The sequence below is a fragment of the Rhamphochromis longiceps genome, linkage group LG5 (assembly GCF_057381845.1).
Source record: "Rhamphochromis longiceps isolate RC_006_pf linkage group LG5, R_longiceps_female_GT1.1, whole genome shotgun sequence".
NCBI classification, from domain to species: Eukaryota; Metazoa; Chordata; class Actinopteri; order Cichliformes; family Cichlidae; genus Rhamphochromis; species Rhamphochromis longiceps.
In genome coordinates, this window is record NC_140561.1 from 8,107,471 (window position 1) to 8,128,837 (window position 21,367).

Below are 21,367 nucleotides of genomic sequence, written 5' to 3' on the forward strand. Positions count from 1 at the left end.
CATAGGAACTCCTTACTAAACCATACAGCATGAGTCCTTTTGGAACTCCTGTGACAAAATCTGTGAAAAGAAAAGTAACAACATAATTATCAGATTTATTTTGGGAGGGGGGGTCTGAATGTTTTGGCTTCCTGAAAGGCTAATAACACCTTTCTGTTACTACACAAACACGTTTATCGAAACAAAGCAGCAATCCCCACACTCAGCCATGCATTTTGGTTCTCAGTACTGTAAATATGACCCTCACCTTCCTCACCATCCCCGCTGAACTCGCCACTAGCCACAGAGTAACCTGCAGGAGAGAGGACAGAAACAGCTTGAAGTGGTGGATACAATAAAAGTATATTTTTGCCTACATGCCTTAACCCTGTGAGGTGGAAATCATCATGACACCAACGCTAACGCTGCCCCATCAGAATATGTTGTTTTTGTGTTTTGAATTGTTCTTGTAAGTCTTGGTAACCATGGGACAAAAAAAATCATCATTCTGACTGTCGCTCATCAAAACCTTATTTCCATTTTTCTATAAGCATTAATCCGAAAAAATAATGTAACCCTTTTTATTAATCTTTGAGGTCTAAGTCGGTGGTGACCTCAGCTGTAACCCTAACTCTAACCATCAGACTAAGTCATTTTTTTAAAATACATTTTTTCACAAGCCCTGGCAGTCAGGAAACAAAGAAAATAATCCTTCTTACTTTCATACTATTTGTTCCATGCAAGCAGAACCACAGGGCTATCTGCTGGCCAATTATACACTACTTATACCACACTACACCTGTACTTAGGCAATGCTATGAATACTGTGAGGTATTATACACAGAATGACAGCAAATAAACAATAAAAATAAATGTATTCTTGGGAAAAAAACTGCAAATAGTTTGTGATGCATTGACAAGACGTAAGCATACATGCAACATAAGGGCCCTCAAAAATTGATATGTCTTTTGAAAAATTGATTTTAAATCCCAGTTGTTTGGATTTTTGTATATATCATGTTGATTTGGCCCCCCAGAGTGTGATCTTCCGTTTGCATGTGTTTGTTTCACATCACGTTCAACGCACGGCAGGTCTTAAACATCACAGGCATTCAACTTAACTGGCGACAATTCATTCCAGTAAAGCTGAAAATGTTTTTTTATTTTGTCAAACTTCATTGTAAATTTTCAGTGTTTTGTGGGCATTGTTGATCATTCTTCTGTTACTCGAAGAATAGATATAATTATATATAGATAACAAAGACTTAAGAAAACAGACATAAAACAAAAACTGCCCATAGGTCGGGTTTATGCTGGGAATGGTAAAGGTGCTTCCTTACCCAGGTAACTGTCATCATAGCTTCCCTGCACCTGTCGGGTTTGAATCTGCCCGGCGACCGACAGCAGAAAGTAGGCAGGATAGTAGGCCTTAACAATCTCCTCTGTAGTGGCAGAGATCAGCTGACCTTCAGAACAGACCAGTAACAAAGGGTCGTGACTCGTGAGGCATGTGTATCTTGAACTTTGGTTCCCAATTATTTATCCATTCTCCATGAAGAAGAAAACAACACTGGAGGATGTGTTCTAAAACAGCCATACGGCATCACATTCCTCTCAGCTCACCTTGCCAGTAAAAGCTGCCTGGTCCTCCAAGCACAACCCTCCCATCCTGAAAAAAACACACACACAACTGAGCTGAGGAATCTGTGTGTCACCAGTTTCAAATAAACTGTGCATGTTTGGTGCACACAGTGTAATCGCCACTGCTTTGATCAGCAAAAAGAGAGAAACACTGACCATGTTCCTGCATAAAACTAGCAAACATTTCTCTTACCTTGGTGAAGTCAGCACTGAATCCCCCCTGACAATAGCCCTGTCCAGCAGGTCCATGTCTTTCTGCAGTGAGCAGCAACAAAACATATTAAATATCAATACATTTATTGAACAACAACTTCACGTTGTTCATAACATCTCTGCCAATAATGGAGTTGCAACCTTTGACATCTGTAGTTAGGGGTAGGGTGTCAATTAGATTAACTCTCTAAGGTTTAAGTTGTCATAAGAGAACCCAAACCCTGTGTAATCCAAATATATAGCTTTGTTACCAAATTGTTATCCTGAAGCTTTTCAGAAATAATCACTCTGACATGCATCAAACACAAACATAGAGTTGGAGTGGGGTTACGGTTATGGTTAGCACCTGTGATGACTTATATCATAAGGTACAATGCTAAAGTGAGTGTGTAAGACTTCATTTGAAAGGTTTAACCAACATTTTAGTACAAATCCAACGCTAACCCTAATTGTGGGTGAGCTGCTGGTCACCTGGTGGATTAAGATGTGGAATCCCCTGAAAGGTAGCTGTTGCTGCTCTAGCTTACCTGTTCGGCATGGTGCAAACTCCACAAATCTTTTGAGGTTGTCTACAGCGAGGTAGCAGGTTCCTGTAACATCGGAGAAGGGTATGTCGTGTTCAGTCCTCCAGTAGTATCTGGGAGCACAAGCCTGGAGACCAGAGAAAGAAGACTCAATAAAAAAATGTAAACTTTACTCTTAAACTTCCTTACAGTTGTTAAGCTACTAGTGCATCGAGTGTGTAACGAGACAAAAATCTGTTAAGACTCTGGACTTGCTGCCTACAGTAAGAAACTTCAATGGCCAAGTCATAGTATAGCATAAGCTGACTAGTCACTTAGCCAAACCAAATCGCCAAACAAACCAAGACGATTGTGAAGAAGTAGAAAAAAAGAGTCACTTGGCTTGTCCTGAGGTTTTGCTCCTGGTCTCTTAAGCTATTGAGTTAGCTGTTGTGTTGAAATGCAATGATAAAGTGTGCTGACCAAGCTTTACTGTTGGGTGTGAGAATGTGTTTCCGAAACCCCATATTAAAGAATTACTGACAACAAAGTCTGCACTATATGTTAACAGCTTTTCAATTAAACAAATATGCCACAGGTCACTTCAGCAATCTAGCCAATGAGCTATTCTTACCAGGACGCTGCTACCATGGGCACGCACAGTAGCTCCGAACCACTGATGAGACTTGAACTCAACCTGAGTGTTCACGTCATTTATATAAAAATACCGGTCACCTGTGAAAACACAGAAGAAAACCCAAAAGATTTATAGTCACCACACAGTTTGGTTCTCAGAAAGCAGGACTAGAAGGAAACTTCAGTGATGTCAGGAGTTGCTATTTTAACTCTGATCACCGTGTTGTGTTTGACTTTTGTGCTGTCTGGGCTTCATTTGAGAGAGTTCCCCACATGTTCTTGGCTTTTTACATGGATATTTTATGGCCTTCTTCCCGGGGTCTGCAGTCTTAATCCATCCTCCATGCTATGGCAGACATCAAACAGCTCAAAAGGACTTGGACCTTGTTGTTACTGTAACCCAAACGGTCGTATTTGATTGTCAAGATGTGTTTTAAGAAGAGGCCCTGGCAATACTAAGGCACCGATGAGGAAAGGTTTGGTGGAGTGTAAGGAGAATGTGCCAAAGAGTTTTAATCTTGCAACTTCAGCAACATTACACCTCCAGATTTTTGCTTTTTCAGGGACATTCTGTTAAAATAATTAATTTGGGAAACTAAGACAGTTTTCCAAGTTCAACTGCTTTTCCTGGTCCACAAAACTTGACTCAGCTGAGCCAAGTTGCCTTTATGTCCTTTGGAGCACAGTTAAAACAAGAACCACTTCACTAAGTGGCAAATAAAAGTTGTAGAGATTTGCTATCGGACAATTTCTTGCACACGCATGCTTTTTGTCTCACACGCATAAAAAGGAACATTCAGGATCCCTGATCGCTTAACAAACCCTAACGCCTTCTGCATGCCTGAATGAGAACACTTGTCTTCAGTCCCTGTTTAAGCACTCAAATAATGTAAATTATACTTATAATGTGGCTTTAACTGTAACCTTAACCGTGGTGATTTTCTTGATATATGTTCCTGCTGTCTCTACTAGAGTGGTGACATTAAACTCTCCTGGCTGCAGTTCAGTGTGCCTGTTTGGTTAATGGAGTCTGGCCTACGTCCTCCAACACACCATTAATCCTGAGGCCTGAAATGGGAAAAGCGAGACTACTGAATGTAAATGTATGTGGTGTGTGACTGTAAGCGTGGTTTTAAGTGTTTTCTAATACACTATATCAAGTTTCCGAGACCATTTGTGTTTGTAAACATCTTGCGAGTGTATATTTATGTGCGCAGAGTTTGCACAGCCACATTTCTCGGTCTGTGCAAACCACAATTTGATATCAGCACGCAGTCGGTCGTGATAAGTTACACCCTCTGATCCTCAAACGGTGGTCCTTATCGTTTCCTGCATTTCTGATGGAGGTGATTGTTTTCCTGGCAGGGCCGGGGGAAGGCCGGGTCCTCTGGGGTCCTTGTCCCCGTAATGACTCTGCGCTAATTAAAGAGCACTCACAACACTGGGCCCCGAGTCGAGGAGAAAAATCAAAGCTCTGTGAAAACACTGCAAACGCAGCTCATTGCCCAAAATGGAAACCTTAGAGAGGGGTGGGGTTGAGGAAAGACTCAGTCACCATTAAAACTCAGGAAAGACATCAAAGGCTAGTTTCAATCAAAACACATGGCCCCTAGATCGGGCGATGGAAGATGGCAGGGAGCCGCACTCCTGACCTCAAGGTCAAGCACAGCGGCGCTTAACTGGGGGAAGCTACCCATAGCTTCTCTCAGCCACTTTAATGGCGAGGTAAAGACAGCTGTGCGTTTACTACACATTCTGTTTCAACTATTTCACGGTACCTTTGGGGAAAGTGACATTTTAATACTGTGGAACAATATGACCTACGAGCCACTGCTGTGATTATGATGTAGGGAGAATCGTCTCCCTTGGATTTTAAATATTGAGCATGATTTTTATCTGTGCCGGTGCAAAGAAGACAACCGTTAATTTAGATTTAACGAGACACCCTACCTTGCTTGTCAAAGCTGATAATGGTGCAGTTATTTTGGCTCCACGGGCACATGTACACAGCTCCTCCTTCAGTGACGTTGGGCTGGCTGGTGTTGGCTTTCGGGGCACCGATCAAAATGTTGATGCTAGAGCAGCAGAAAAGAAAATATGACCAATTTCTGTACAGAAGCGTAATTCCAAAACTATATCTACATACATTTTTTGGTGATCTCAAGACAGTAAGAAAGTCATGAACCCTTCCTGGCTGTAGCTTCTAGACATGAACACAGAAATTATCCTTTCACTTGAGCAAGAAATCAAATATGTCCATTTCCCCAAATGCTGCACAATTCCTTTAATCAGAACTCAAATGATGACAAAGAGGAAACCAGACTCTGACAGTCTGTACTGCCGGCTATGAAAACACAGCCATAAAGATTTGAGAAGTTAGATCACATTGTTTTGTTTATAGAAGTTTGTAAAGTTCAGCACAACTGTTTCATAGAGGTATGTTAAGAACATTTAAAGAGCAATTTGTAGCTATTACCTCAGCATTCCCACCGATCCCTGCCATTACCAGTTACTTTTACACCAGATGTTAGATACAGTTACAGGACGTTGTCTGGCACTGCTAAACATAAATCTACAGACAACACCAAGACTTATAGTCATTTATCCTGCCCTCCATTTTAATGCTCTGACCCCAATCTGAATCCTAACTTTAACTCCAGGCCGAGGAAATAAAGATATGCAATTTTTTTCTCCCAAGTCTTTGCAACCAGGGGTGAAATTAAGTGATATACATAAAAAAATGTACATTTTTCCCCAAATAAGTCCAGTTTGCCTCCAAAATTAGTAGTTTCGCCTTCTACACATTAGTCCCCATCACTGAAGGTTCACTTTATACCCCTCTGTGGTTTCTATTGGCAAACTTAAAAGGCAGTTTTTTCTGCACCTGCAATCTGCTTTGCAACCCACTTTAACCCAACTCTTCCTTTCATCCTGTGTCTGACTTAATGTCATGTATGTTGTCTGCTAAAAGCTCAGAGTGCTGCATAAGTCCCAGTCCAGCTTTGTCTATTCTGGGCTACAGTCTTGTTTTGCTCTGCCCACCTCCAGCTTCATGTTCTCACATGAAAGGTAGAAAAAAATCCCAGAACAGAGCCTTTTTCTCCAAATATAAATTGGACCTTGGACCTATCCTGGTTATAGTTAAATTTCTGTTCTTATATTTTGTCCTACGTAGGTGACTGTGACCTGTTTGGAAATTATAGACTCAAAGTGTTGCGATGACAACACGTTGGTCCCAGAGTATTGTAGCTCTTTTTCACTTTAATGAATGGCAATCATCTTTCTCAAAGCCTTGTTTAGGTATGGTTTTAGCCTTTGATTTGTTTAGAAAGACAAAGACGTGGTCATTTGCTTTTTTGTCTTACAATGACGAGAAGCTATTTATGCAAATACAGTAACTCAGTGTTTTCACTTAGCGCACAACCATGTGGCAGCTCCTTTAGGTTAAAGAGATATAGATTTCTATCTCTCAGTTATTACTTTCGTGCTGAACGTACTTTTGCTTTGTAGCTAGAAAATTAAACAAACTTTGGTGGAAAAAATGGGAGAGTAGACAAGAAGTATCCTGAGATGGTTGTGCATATTTTCATGATATACTCTGGAAATCAACAAAGCAATAACACACATTAATGTGACCTATCAAAAGCTGTTCTAAACATTTGCTTGCATGGATATAGATAAATATCATGCAAATATATACCTACACCTGTTATTCATGCAGCCTTGCTAAAAAAAAAAAAACCCAGAGCCAATGGCACAGCTTAAGACAGTGGTGACTGATGACATTAGCAGATATCAGACAGACTCTGTACTCTCCCCATCCCCCAAAATGTCTTAGGAATATTTACACGGCTGGATGAGCTTTCCTTATAAACCATTCACTCCACAGCCACTAAGGAGTGCAGAGTACAGGCTTTCAGTGGCTCACTTTTTCAAATCAGTATATAACTTTTATTCACTCTCTGAGGTGACTAAAAACACTAGAGCTACAAATCCTGAACAATAGGATGTTTATCAGTAGAATGACACTATTGAGCCCCGAAATTACAGGATTCCTTTCCTTGAACTCATGTTCAACAGGAACAGCTGCGAACAGGAAAGAAGCTCAGGAGCAGTACAACGTATAATTTTTAGTGAAAGATTTATGACCTCCATTGAATTTACTCACAGTCACATTATTCCAAAATAGGTTGTGTCCTAATGGTGGCATATTTGTACACAAAATTATATTTATTTGTGTAGTTTCACCACATCGGGTCTGTAAAATGATCCAAACAAAGAACTGGTAGAACTGCTCATGACCTACAGGCCTATTGATCCCGTGATAGGGATCAGTACTGTCTGTAGACACAACCTGATTAGCATGGTTGGGAACTGCTGACGTGCATCACAGTGCTGTCACTGTTCAGATTTTTTAAGATTTTATCAGGGTTCTTATAATAAACAGGATATGGTGTTTACATGAACTGGACCCCCATACCAAAAATCTGCTGTATTTGGTTAACATGTAAATATACTCACTGAACTCACACGTCTGCATGTGGCCCAGAATTCCCTGAAATACTGCTCCCTTAGTGTCTTTACACTTGTGACCATGAGATCATTACTGAACCTCTATGAGTAATCAGAGCAAAAGGCAAGTGTAATAACCGAATCTCCAAAACTGCACCAAAGTAGTGGAAAAAAAGAATATTTTGGTGGCGGTAATAGACTACAGGAAGTTATAAATCTTGGTATTCTAAACGTCTGTAAGAAATTTCATTTCAACACTGCAGACTGTAGCCTAGATGTAGCCACATTACATTGGTTATTAGTTTTCCTTAAAAAGCCTCAATACAGCATTTTGTTCACCAACACGTACGTTTTTCTGGAGCCAGTTTTCAGCTGCTGATATAGATATCTGCTAATCAGTGTTAAGTAACAAACCAATACAGTGTTAGAAATTCCCTCATGACCTCTGAAGCACTGCGTACTGTAATACTGGAAGGACCATTAGAAATGAAAAAGAATCAATTTATTATGCAGTATTTATGAACAGGGAAACTATCCAAACAAATTGTAAACCGGCTTTATAATAACGTTTAGTTGTGTGTTTTAACAAGCAAGACAAAAGCAAAACAGTCCACTACAGTATCTCACTAAGATGAACACATATAATTAGTATGTAATATATAATTTTTTATACATCCTTCAGTCCATGAATAGCCATATAGTCAGTGACACCTTAAAGGCAATCGCACATAAAGCATCTTAGGTGTTAGGCAGCTTTATTGTTCTCTAGATCCTCCTGGTGTCGAAAACTTTACAGTCATGGCAAAAAGAAAGTACATGCTGTGTCTGTTCTAAGATTTTATATATCAAGACATAATCAGAAATTATCAGTGTCATAACATTAGGCAAATATTACCTGACACATGCCATATTACACTGTGTCAGTATTTGCAAAATAGCTGTATGTAAAAAACTAAGGACACCCCATGTTTCAGTAGCTTGGAGACCCACTTTTGGCAGCAATAACTTGAAGTAATAAATAATTGTTTGCTGTATGATTTCATTGGTCTCATATTGTGGACCTGCTCTTCTTTACAACACAGTTTCAGTTCACTGAAGTTTGCATCACACCATTTCAGGGTCACTGCAAAAAATACTGATTTGCTTTTTCAACCATTAAGTTAAACACTTGCTGCTTTGTTTAGGAGCATTGTTACATTGCACGATCAAAATTGGGTCAAGCTTTAGCTGTTAGACCGACGGCCTCATATTTCACTCGTGAATGCTTTGGTATACTGAGCGGTTCATGGTTGAGTCCAGCTGCTGTAGCTGCAAAACAAGCCAAGATCATCACGCCTCCACCACCGTGCTTGTAGTTGGCATGGTGTGCATGTTTGTGCTAATATGCTGTGTTTGGTTTTCTCCAAATATACACTCCACTCAATTCAATTTTATTTATATAGCGCCAAATCACAACAAAGGTCGCCTCAAGGCGCTTTATATAGAGAATGTTAGAAGAACACTGTTAAAGAAGCCTTGTGGTTGCCATGTTCTTTTTGGGGGAAAGGGGGCTTTCTCCTGGCAACCCTGCCCAACAACCCATACTTGTTCATTCTTTTTCTAATGTTACTGTCATTAACTTTGACATTTAACATGCTAACTGATGCCTGTAGTGAGTGAGCTCAACTTTGTGAATAATCTTCCGCACTGTAGAATAACGAACTACAAATGGTTTGGAAAATACCTTATAACCCTTCCCATTTATCTCTAAGATTAGTGCTGATGTCTTTTTTCCTTAGCAACATGTTAACACCTGAATGCTCCGGCACAGCAAACTGCCAAACCTTCTGCTGCATAATTCCTGTTAAATAAATAATGACCTGATATGTGATATGCCATGTTTTGTACTTCTGTCACATTCCAGATAGGACAGAATTCTTTCAGCACATGAGAAGGATTTAACTGTTTGTCTACAGCTCCGAAAGCTGTAGTAAACATTAGATGACTTTGTTCTCCAAACCAAGTCACTCGTCTGCATATTCCTAGCCTAATTAAGAAATGCTCCAAACCTCTCTAATTTTTGCATAGTTTTGATTTCCTCAAAAAGCCACAAGACTGTCATCCCAAAATGCTTCTCATTACTAAGTGAATACATGCACTGTCCTAACAGAAAACCTAACGTATAATTATTCACCACAGCACCTGATATGAGCTAGAGAAAGCTTCCCAAGGCTCCCAACAGACAGACAGCGAAGCAACTGCCAGAATGCATGACAGCCTGCAGAAACTATCCCATCAGCAGAATGAAAATTCAGCAGTTGCATCCCTTTCCTGTGTTGTTTACTCATCGCAACAAGCACTAGATTCACAGGAAGACATTCAGCTGCATTTCTCTGCTGTCAGTACGCTTGAATTCGGTGGAAGACAAAATGTGGTATTGTTCAGCATAGGCAGAAAAAAAAGATGTGTGTAAACCAACATCTCAGGAACCACTCCACAATATTCCCTCTGACTGCCACAAGCTTAGTTGAGCAAACTCACGTAATCTTAACCGACCTCCTTAAATGAAAATATCTACATTCATTAAACCAACATTGACTTTAGTCTGTGAGCCCCCAGGGATGACAATGGTGTAAGTGAACTCCAGCAAAAGTAGCTTTACATTTGACTTCCAATGGCTGCCAGCTACCAGCTGCTCTCCGGTGTGGTAACATAAAGCAGATTAAACCTGCAGCAAAACTGAACTACAACCCTGTCATCATCGAGGCTTGCAAACATAAAGTGCTTTTAGGTGATGTAACATATCTTCCAGAGGCTGTCAGCAGCTGTGAACAGCTGGCTAAAACAGGGCGTTTTGACTGGACAAACCAACATGGATTTGTTTGTCTCCAGGGAAAAATAGAAAAATGTGGTTGAGAACTTTGAGGGTATTTGTTTCTGTCAGCTTGTTAGCAGTTCAGTTGTAACTGGTAAACTACCAGCACTAGGAAGACTGTGTAGGGGGGTAATGCAGTACAATTTACTGTTAGTTGTAGATAATCAAGGTTGCTCCATCCGCCCTCTATAACACTAACTGCTGACTCTGTTGCAGCACTGACTGAACAGCTTTATTGCTGTCTTGATGCACCCTAGTCAATCTGAGAACTGATTGTGAACGGTCACAAGGGCAACAAGATCGCAGGTTCATTGAACAAAGTTGCATTCATTTTGGTCCTGCCCTGTCTCTTTCTCTAGTGTGACTCTAGCATTCATCTGATGTACTGACCAGAGACAGCACAATATAAAAGATGGATATAATCACTATGACGTCACCCACAGTTTGTGATGTTCCATTTTGAAGGCTGGATATGAGTCGGTTTGTTTGTTTTATCATTTTTGTTGTTTAGAAATCAGATGTGACACATAAGGGGCGGGCCTGGCTTGGAAACCACATGTTCATTCGCTTGTCAATCACAATATGTCAGCAAATGAGCATCTGCTGAAATATTTTCCTTTCTAAAATTTGGAATAACCAAAATTTTCAAAATGATTGGCTGAGACCATAAACTGAGCAGGGAAGTGTTATACAGAGGACCAAGTTTGTTTGTTTGTTTGTACTGTTTGTACTGTGACGCGGTTTTGTTTAGAGCCATTGACAGAACATTGTACAAAAGTATTGGTGATTTATACATCTGGCTACACTGACCTCCACAAACAGTACAGTTCATGACTCAGTAGTACATTAATGTAAAATAAATACTTTTCTGAAAGAAAAAAACTTTAAACAAATCCATAAATTACTGCTGCTCACTTAAAAATATATATGAAGGAGGAGGGGAGGACGTAGCTCAATAGGTAGAGCATTCGCCCCATGATTGGAAGGTCAGGGGCTCAAATCCACCAAAGAGCTACCCTGAGGTAGCCCTGAGCAAGGCACCATCCCTACACACTGCTCCCCAGGCGCTGGATTGGTGGCTGCCCACTGCCAGAGAGTAATTTCCCTACAGGGGATTAATAAAGTATACAAAAAAAAGAACAAGGCTTTTTTATGTGATATTTCCATACCAGCTATAAAACATAGCAGTTTAGCCAAACCTGATCACAGTTTGTTGTGTGACAATTTAAAACACACGTGTACACGACATCGCTATAACAGCAGATTGTAACATTTTCTATTTGGCTTATGTTGTTTAAAGAAAAGTAGTTTTTTCTTTTCTATTTACAGCTACTGTGGATTCAAACTGGGAAAACCAGGTTTTTCTTTTCTAGCACTACACTGAATATGTTTTCACTGACTGAGTCCCTGAAGTATTGCAGTCTACTATAAACGTTTTAGTTTTTCATGGCACTGGCCTCTCAAACAAATCTGATGCAGAACTGTAACTAAGGCTGGTTTTGCTTGATAAACTTCACACATTCTTCAAAATCACTGTGTGTGCTTTTTCCACTAGTGCCCAGAAGAGAGGAGATATAGGTGATGCTAAAGGCTGTCTGTAGGGGAAGGTTTGATCTTTAACTTCATCTCACCTGGCAGTTCCTCATCTGTCAGTAAAGAACATCGGGAAACCCTTAATGCCCCTTCAGTCTTCATTCAGAATAAGACTTGCATTTTTCTTACTTTGCTGTAGGTTAACCCCCTGCTCCCTCAATCACACACAGACACACACTTGTGTGTCTGTTTCCAATCAGAGTTGGGCCTATATCCAGTGTGTGTGTGTGTGTGTGTGTGTGTGTGTGTGTGTGTGTGTGTGTGTGTGTGTGTGTGTGTGTGTGTGTGTGGTGGAGGGGGAGAGAGATGTATGTGTATATGCATGTGAGCTTCATTTCATACATTTCCCCCCAGCCCATGCTGTTTAAACCTTTAAAGAGCTGGGACAATGGCCAATAACACAAGTAAACACACATTTAGGCTGTGATCCAAACACAGAGATGCGTTTTTAAAATCTAAAATCTGTTTCTCATGTCAGGATTGGTGGCTCTACCAGAAAATACTGCTCTGTGTCTCAGGGTGATGTTATAGGGGCGCCAAAAGAGAAGTGGGTTACTGCGTAAAGTAACCACAAGGACAAGATTTTAATCTTACACTAGAAATAAAAAGAAACTTTACAAACTGTAAGGAGAGCCGGAAAACTTCCCCTCGCTGACCTGGAGAAAGAATCCAGCTCTGTGGCCGTTCCTGGCACTTTACCTGGATGAGTTCTTGAAAAATTCCACAGAATAGCCGAAGTAACTCCCCGGGGGTCCAGTGAAGACGACGCGGTTCTCCGTGTCCAAGTTAAAAGCGGCGCCAAGCTGAAACCAAAGCACCACTACAGGTAGAGCCAGCACGGCGCACTCACAACATTTTCCCCAAGACCGGGTAGGTGAAAGTCCAGGAACGGTACCCATCTCTTGTGCTGCGCGTCTCTTCTTTCATTGAACAGCCGCAGCGCCGCAAACGCATCATGCGTGCTGTTCCTTCCGCGGGACGCCTTTGGAGTCGTAATCATAAACTGGTGTCCTGAATATCCTCTCCTTCAGATGCAACAGGTCCGGTGTAGAGTCCCACAGTGAACGATGAACTGTAAAGGAAGAGGGTCAGAGTGAGAGGGAGGGGAAGAGTGCGGCCAGATATGGGGGTGGAGTTTTTAAATATTACCAGACAGTCTGGTTCCCAAAGAAAAAAATGCTGTAAAAAGCTAAAAGGCACGAAATCTGAAATATCACAGCAGAACCTCAAGTGTGGGCTAAAGCTCTTTACCTCAAGGCACCGAAGAGAGAAGTGGTTATTTCAGCATTGCACATTGTAAATAAACAGGCCACTACTGTAAGTTACAGTGACTCCAAGCTGCAGTATCAAAACTGTATTTCACTTCTACAGCAAGAGAAGATGTATTTTTGCAGTACAATAATCATACTATAAAAACTTTGCATTTTACAATACTGTAATTCAGTAAATTTGTTTTTTAATTTGATGCACATAAATATATATTAACATTTCCACTATATTATTATATAGACAAACAAAACTGCAACACATTTTAGCTAAATGCATATAAATGCTAAATGCAGTCATTTTATTAACGTTTGGATTAATGTTAGCTGAACTTTTTATTTATTCAAATGTAGCCCTGTTAAATCAATTAAACTCTCTTGTTGCCTCATTTCGATTTACATGTCAATGCTTATCTTAAACCAGAGGATTGCACAGGGTTAGAATTAGGACTATGGCTCTTACCAAAGATGGTTTAGACCTCGTAGTTAGATGCAGAAAGATGCCGTGGATTCAAAAATGACAGTAAAGTGCTGTATTTAGAGTGTGACTTACTAGAAGAAATGTGTACAGTACAAAGTACAGTTAATATCTGTAATGTATACATAAATGTAAGGTTTCAGCATTCAGTGTATCCCATTCATCCATTCACTTCTGCTTATCCATTCAGCATTACAGGAGGCTGGAGCCTATCCCAGCTGTCATAGCAGGAGAAGCAGGGTACAACCTGGGCAGGTCACCAGGCTAACACAGGACAGTTGGCAACCACTTGCTGTAACTTTTACGGCTCCCCAACTGTTAAATATTTTACATTTAGCATAATAAGACTATTCTCTAAATGTCATTCCAATCATGTAACAGGATTTGTGACTTGGCAACAAGTTTGGAAGTCTAGCTTTTGCGAAGAGTTCATGATTGAACGATTAGGGAAAAGTGAATCCCATTACTTAACAGAAAGGAGGAAATTTAAAATGGAAACATAGACATCAGGTAGTGAAGAGCGGGGTTTTAAGCTTCTTCTTTTTTTATTGCTGCTGCAGTGGAAAATAAGACTATGTGACGTCTAAGAGTAAGCCAACAACTGACATTTACTTGTCAGACATCTAAAGTTCTTATGAAGGTTCCAGATTTACCTTCATGTTTTTGCAAGAGTCGACTCCTTTATGCAGTGCTACCAAATCACAGCTGATGCACTTCCAAATTTTACATTAGGTTTCAGCAGAAATACATTCCCAACGCTGCTACACTAATAAATAAAAGAACCGAACGTCGGTATAAAGCTCTGTATTGCTGAAAGGAGCTGCAGATTGACGTGACAGTTCACTGGAACATTGTTACTTTGTTTTCATATTGTCATTTAACACCTCATCATTGTACCAACACTGATTATAGCTGCTCTTAGCATTTACAAAGATCTTCCTGGAAAACATACAAAGAAGAAATTAACTCTTTTATCTTTGTTCTTGCTGTTTTGGAGTTTCACTCATCCGTGTGTAGAAAAGAGGCTGTATGTTTTCAAAGTCAGACTTACTGTCAGAGTTGTGCTTTTCCTCTACCATGCAGACATGTCAAGGCAATTCGGCATGACTAAACTGGGAAAGCCCACAGAGTTCCACCTTCAGCTCAGTCTCTCGTCACTCTGCTGGGAATAAACTTTCTGCTATCATTGCAGACGTGCAGGCGAGTATACACTGTGTGATTATTAGTCTCCTTTGGTCATGGTTATGTGTATGTAAATGTGCAGCCTATAGTAATAGAGGGCCCCAGATTTGAAAAACAGTGAGTCAAAATGCATTACCTGCCAAAGGCAACAGCACTTGGACAAAGACTGTTTTCACTCGGTAAAAACACATTTTCACATGGCACAGTGGTCCTCGTAGCAACTCATAATACAACGCTTAGTTCCCCTTATAAAGTCACAAATGCCAGCTGATGTGGTAATGTGCTGGGTTTTACGTATTTCCTTGTCCAAGAATGTATTTCAGTAACAGATTTAAATAGCACATCCATGAGACTGAAGGTCTATTCATTAACTTTAATGAGTTTAAAACATTTGTGTTTCCTCACAAGTGCCTGTCTCCACCACTCAAAACCTATTATTTAGCAATATACTATAAGTGGAGATGGTTAAAATTCAAAAGGAGTTGCGGCTGTGAGGTGAAGACCTGGCTTAAATCGAGTATATACATTACCATGTGTTGTACAAACTGCCTGGATAACTCAAGCAACCTGTGACCTTTGTTGACCTCTGTTGGCCTGAGGTATGAACTGCAAACTAGCACCAAATACAATGATAAGGGTTTAGTGGCACTGCTAAACACACAGTGCTATGTATTTGGCTTGAGAGCCATCTGGTGCTGAAACTACAATGTAATATGCAATGAGGCAATAAATTATTGCAGCGCCTCCCTAAGTTTCTCTCTACTGACGACAAATCACACGCACTTAGTGTTGTTGCAAACAGTTCCACTGACCCATGAAGGTATTTGTCTTTTTGGCTGACTCTTTATTTTATTTCATTTTGTTCATTTAGACATATATTTTTGTAGATATATAAATAAATTATTCAACTTGTTTTGTAGCAGTTGTACAATTTGATGCAGGGGACAAATGTGAAGACCACAAGCAACATTTTCTGTTGGTGCATTCAAGTGCCCACTGACACTCTGGATATCTGTAACATGGTACTCATATTTATATTCAGTTCAATTCATTTCAATTGAATTTGATTCAGTTTTATTTATAGAGCACCTAATTATAACAACAGTTGCCTTTGTAAGGTAAAGACCCTACAACAGTAATAATACAGAGAAAACCCCAACAAGCAGATGACCCCCTATGAACAGGCACTGGGAACAACAGGGAGGAAAAACTCCCTTTCAACAGGAAGAAAATCTGACAGAACCAGGCTCAGGGAGGCCCGATTTTATTTCATTAATTAAAATGTTAAATTTGGTTGTAACATTTTTAAGACTGCAGCATAGCTGTAACTCTGCTTCTGGAAAACAGTTATTCTAAAGGATTTCTCTGTTCACTGTGGTAAGTTAATTACAGAAGCTGAATACCAAGCAAGTGCTTCAAAACGACAGCTGTGCGTTTAGTTTATATTAGCAGTACCCAGTGCTTGAGATCAGAAGTGGAGACCCCCAATAGCAGAGGTGGGGGGACTCCAGGCCTCAAGTGCTGGTGTCCTGCAGGGTTTAGATGTGCCCTTGATCCAACACAGCTGATTTAAAGGTTAACTGACCTCCTCAACATGTCTTGAAGTTCTCCAGAGGCCTGGTAATAAACTAATCATGTGATTCAGGTGTGTTGACCCAGGGTGAGACCTAAAACCTGCAGGACACCGGCCAGGTTGTTTTGATAGAAGCCTCAAGCTTATCTGTGACTCTATGGGGTCATGCTAGGCGAGTTTGCTGGCCAATCAAATACATTAAACCCATTTTGACACTGTGGGCCGACCACCACCAACACCAGCAGAGGACATAATACCACAATCATCAGATTGCACTTCACACTGGACTACAAACACCTTGGATTCTGTGCATCAAACTGACTCTAGGGCCTTGATTTCAAAATAAAATACAACATTTACTTTCATGTGAAAACAAGGCCACCGAGCAACAGTGCAGTTCTTTGTCTCCTCAGCCCCGGTAAGGTCTTGTGATGTTGCCTCTGGTTCTGAAGTTCTTGAAGCAACATTTATTGACAATCCTCCCAAGTCGGGGTTCATCCCCGTTGCACTTTTCCTACTAAAAGGGACTCAAAATAATTCTAATAATTTGAGAGGATTGACAGAATTTCTGATTTTCACGAGCTGGTCACCACAAACATCGAAAATAAAGTAACATTTTACAGATAACGAATGTAGAATATATGAGAGTTTTCCTTTTTTAGTTCAATTACAAAATTAAATAAATGCATACATACACAGATGCATTCATAAAGTTATTCCTGCTGGTGACTGGTGACCTGTCCAGGGCCTACTCCACCTCTCACCCTATGGCAGCTGGGATAGGCTCCAGCACCCTCGCGATCCTCAATTTGATAAGGTGAAGAAAATGGAGGGATGGACAGAATAATATCTTTTTAGATACACCATTACTTTACTGAAAATTGGCTTATTAAACAAAGCAATCATCACATCAATCACACTCTCTGCATCTGTGCTTACTATGTGTTTCTAACCTTAGTTTCAAAGCAGAAATAAGCAGAGGGAAGTGCACAGAGGTGACCTTTACTGATTTGGCTCGTTGCTGTGGAAAAAAAAGACGACGCTCTGAGCTACAAGGAGCATGCTGAAACTGCAAAAGCTCAAATGCCTGCTGTGCCGGCTCTATCTGCAGTCGCTAATTGGAAAGGCCTGAGAACAGAAGCACACACTGAAACAACCTTTTCAGCATTTCTGCAATCGTTTGCAATCGTATGTGCTTGCAGAGTTTAAAGGGTCTCATTTTCCACTGGTCCACTCACTAGCCATGTGTGGGGACATTATTTATGCCTTTTTACAGCCAAAATTCCCTTCAGCTTCACCCCCACACAGGACTGTCTGCATCATGTCAGGGCGAAGGTGATAAGAGACATAACACACACACCTGCTAGGAGTGTCTGCATGTTGTCTTGAGCACTGAACAATGAAGGTAAGGGCACTCTTACCTTTACACACAGAGCAACAGAATTACTGCAATTAAAACAACAACATGTCTGCTAATGTAGGAGTTTGGAAATGTTTTTCTAAGGTTATTAGTTAGGTATTTGCCAAGCCTGAAATAAGCTGCCTCAGGACAATCAGACTTTTTGCAACTGTCATTAGGTGCCAATCGATGTGTGCTTATCCTAATTCTGCACACTACTTTAAAAAGATGATGAACTGAAAAGAGTTTCAACTTATTTTGTAATTAAATCTCTCTATTTGAGGTCTTACTACTGTTCATAGGTCTCTTTTTGCAAGTGGTTCTTTTCTGTTTCCCAGTTTGTTGGACGTTGCATGTTTAGCACGAGCACTTGTAGCTAGGTGGATCAGTAAAAGCTGCAACCATCAATATTGTTGTATCTCCGTGCTTGTCACTTTCCTCTCCCCTCATTACATCAGGTGGATGACCCTTCCTGAGCTTAGTTCTGCAGAAGGTCTCATCCTGTTAAATGGGAGTTCTTTAACCCTTTGGTGCTTGTTCATTAATAAAGTGTCTACATTGTGTCTATAACAGCAAAACATTTGCTTTTATAGAGGTGCTCACAGTGGGGTATTAATCAGGTGCATTTGATTACTTATCCTCTTATGTCCTGTGGAAGCAGTAAGGGTATACTTTTTTTCACAGCTTCCTGTTCCAATAAAAGCTAAAATTCCCTGCTGTCACGTGTCTGTTTGATGCATTTTTATTATAAAATACTTCTTTATAAAGAATATACAGTATGAACAGTGGTGTTCTAATGTTTTTTCTACTCTGCTGTATCACAGAGCAGCAATCTCACCGATTCCTTGAATGGTTGAGCCTGACCTTTGACCTTTCTCTGCTTGCTGACTAAGCAGTAGAGGAAAAAGAATAGTCTTACAGGAAGAAATAGAGATTAGAGATTTCCCATTCGTTTCCACAGAGACTAACTTCTTCAGTCATGGCCTGCTATGAAAAGCCACCACTTCCGTGTAAGTGTTTGATTAGCGTTGATTAGCATTAGTTCTCCATTTATACAGTAATGAATGAGGTACGTGTATGTGGGGGCAGGAGGGAAACATATTTATGAATGAGATCCAGAGGTGTGTGAGCTAGTTTTCCCACATCTCATTTCCATCACTTTCATCCACAATGAACTGATGAAGCCGTGCACGGCACTCCACAGCCTTCCAGAGAACTCAATCCAAGCGAATCTATCATCTGCCTTGTCAACACAAAACTGCTTCTTAATGAACCTGAGCTAATGCAGCTCTTACCCAAGTTGAACCTACTTGCCAACTGCTCAAGGGGAGCAGCAAGGAAAACTCACACTGCAAACAAGCAGATCAGCACGAGGCCAGCGGAGAAGAAACAGGCCTCTGATACTGTCTTACGCGGATGAAGGCCCCTCATTGAGAAAAAGACAAGTAACAATAAATTATATTCATACTGGAGCAAATCCCAGAGTCTTCCGCTGTGAATATCACCTTTCAATATTAACCTCTTGGTGACGAAGCAGCTCTATTAATAACAGAAATCCATCAGTGACCAAGATTCAATCTATGAGGGACACTTGGGAGCATGGTTGCCTGCGGCCTAAACTGTTAGCGTGTATTCCCACAGGTAGCTTGAAAAATATTCTGAACTGAGGCAGCCAGGTTTCTCTGTCAGTCCTTAAATCAGTGGAAACATTTCACTGCAACACAAAGACAGGAAGAAAACTAAAACTTAGAGCAGCTTTTTTTGTTTGTTTTTTAAGGAAGTAAAGAATGGAGCATGCTCAAAAAGGAAATAAAGCATTCGTTATATTGTGTTTGTTATAAAGTACAGAGGACCTGTAATAACCCCAACCAGGCCTTCTCCACCTCCAAAAGGCTTCAGGCAGGTTAACTACGCTAACGCTGAGCCAGTGCAACATACTTGGATTCCTGCCTCCTTGCTTTGAACTGCATCTCTGCAAGGCCACATTACAGAAGCTAGTTTTGCTAAACACCTGAAGTAAATGTACATTAACTTTCTGTAGCATTCAGTTTGTTGGCATTGGATAGCGTCTACGACAGCATAACAAAAGATTTGTTCGTCTTTATGGCAGTTCTACAAAACTCAAAGCCATCAACAGTAGGGAAAACGTGAGCAGGCAACTATGCTTCTCCTGTGTTGGTTGAAAAGTTGTAACTCTGATATCAGTGACAGATATTTAGCTATGCTAGCCAGATGTTGGGTCCTGAGTCAGCACTGAAATATCCACAGATATTCGTGCTGGCAGGAGCATGAACTGATATAACTCTCTGTAATTCCCTGACACTTGGGTCCAGTGCCACAAGGTCGTTTGCCTTGAACAGCTGCATTTCCAGTGATTTTAAATGTGGTTTCACAGAGGAAACCAAGGGCCAGTGACCATGAGAAACACCAAATCAAACCACTTGGAAACCAAAAATTCAGCAACTGGTGATTTTAGGTTAGAACAGAGGCCGGCAACCTATGGCTCATGAACCACGGATTAGATTTATGGTTAACTGTAACCCTATTAATCCATGTCCTATATTTATCAATTTATCATCTCCCAACTACATCTGCCCATCTGTCCCTGTCACCCCCTGCCACCAGCGTGTGCTGCTCCTTTTTTTCCTGTTGTTTGGTAGGAGGAGCTAAAATGGCTCTTTTGATGTTGAAGGTTGCCCACGTCTGGACTAGGAAATGATAGGCAGTGGATCAAACCACTATGAGACGCAATGCTTTGGTGTTTAACCAATTTTGCCATCGCATGGCGACTCTGGTCCCCATTACATAGTAGTAGTGTTCATGTTGCCATTTGTTTTCCTCTTTTGTGGAATTTGAGCGTGCTAGTGAGTCAGCCAAGGCAGAACTGAGACAATGGCATAAAAGGCTAAAGGGAAATATTGTGTATTATTATAAGTGGCAGTGGTAGGAAGCTAACATTAGCATGTTTTGCAATCACTGTACCACAGTACAGTGATGCACACTGCTAACAATGCACTGTAAAAACTCTGAATCTCAAGTTGTTTTTCATTTTGTTTTCTTTGTTCTGTTTAAATGTACGTTATGAGGCTAATGCATTAAAAACAGGCTTTTGTTATTGGGCCTGTTGAAACCCATTTTAATACATGTGACACTCTGAATGTAACTATTATTTATGTGGCTATAAGACATCAGAAGCATTCATTACTTTAATTTAATTAAGTTTGTTTACATTTTTAGTGATAAATATCACAAAAAGGTTTTTGATCACAAGACTTCTTCAGTCTCAGCTGACTGCAGGTTTCCCCAACCTTATAAACAGTACATGTGCATAATGACCAAAACTAGCACCACTGACAAGGTTAGGGAAGATGACCGGGACTGATGAAGGTCGCTTCAGGGACTGAGAAGTGAAGCAAATACAGAAGACCGCTCAGGTTGCAAGAAGTCACAACCTCTCACATGTTCTTGGCGAGTTATCGGTCTTGTGGCTAGTTTCAAGGTTTACTGGCTAGAATGTGGGGCTCATTTTGTAGACAGCG

At 40.6% G+C, this 21,367-nt stretch overlaps 1 protein-coding gene across 1 annotated transcript in view; it reads right to left on the reverse strand.

Annotated features, from left to right (window-relative positions):
* Positions 1-13,012, reverse strand: part of LOC146669152 (integrin alpha-5-like) — a 54,282-nt gene extending 41,270 nt beyond the window's left edge. The window contains exons 1-9 of the mRNA XM_085405611.1: positions 12,631-13,012; positions 4,923-5,047; positions 2,971-3,071; positions 2,361-2,484; positions 1,814-1,875; positions 1,603-1,648; positions 1,320-1,445; positions 248-292; positions 17-60 (exon numbers count right to left, since the gene is read on the reverse strand). Of these exons, the coding sequence (XP_085261737.1) occupies positions 17-60; positions 248-292; positions 1,320-1,445; positions 1,603-1,648; positions 1,814-1,875; positions 2,361-2,484; positions 2,971-3,071; positions 4,923-5,047; positions 12,631-12,830 (873 nt within the window). The 5' untranslated portion in view covers positions 12,831-13,012. The remainder of the gene's footprint in view (positions 1-16; positions 61-247; positions 293-1,319; positions 1,446-1,602; positions 1,649-1,813; positions 1,876-2,360; positions 2,485-2,970; positions 3,072-4,922; positions 5,048-12,630) is intronic.
* Positions 13,013-21,367: the final 8,355 nt, after the last annotated feature.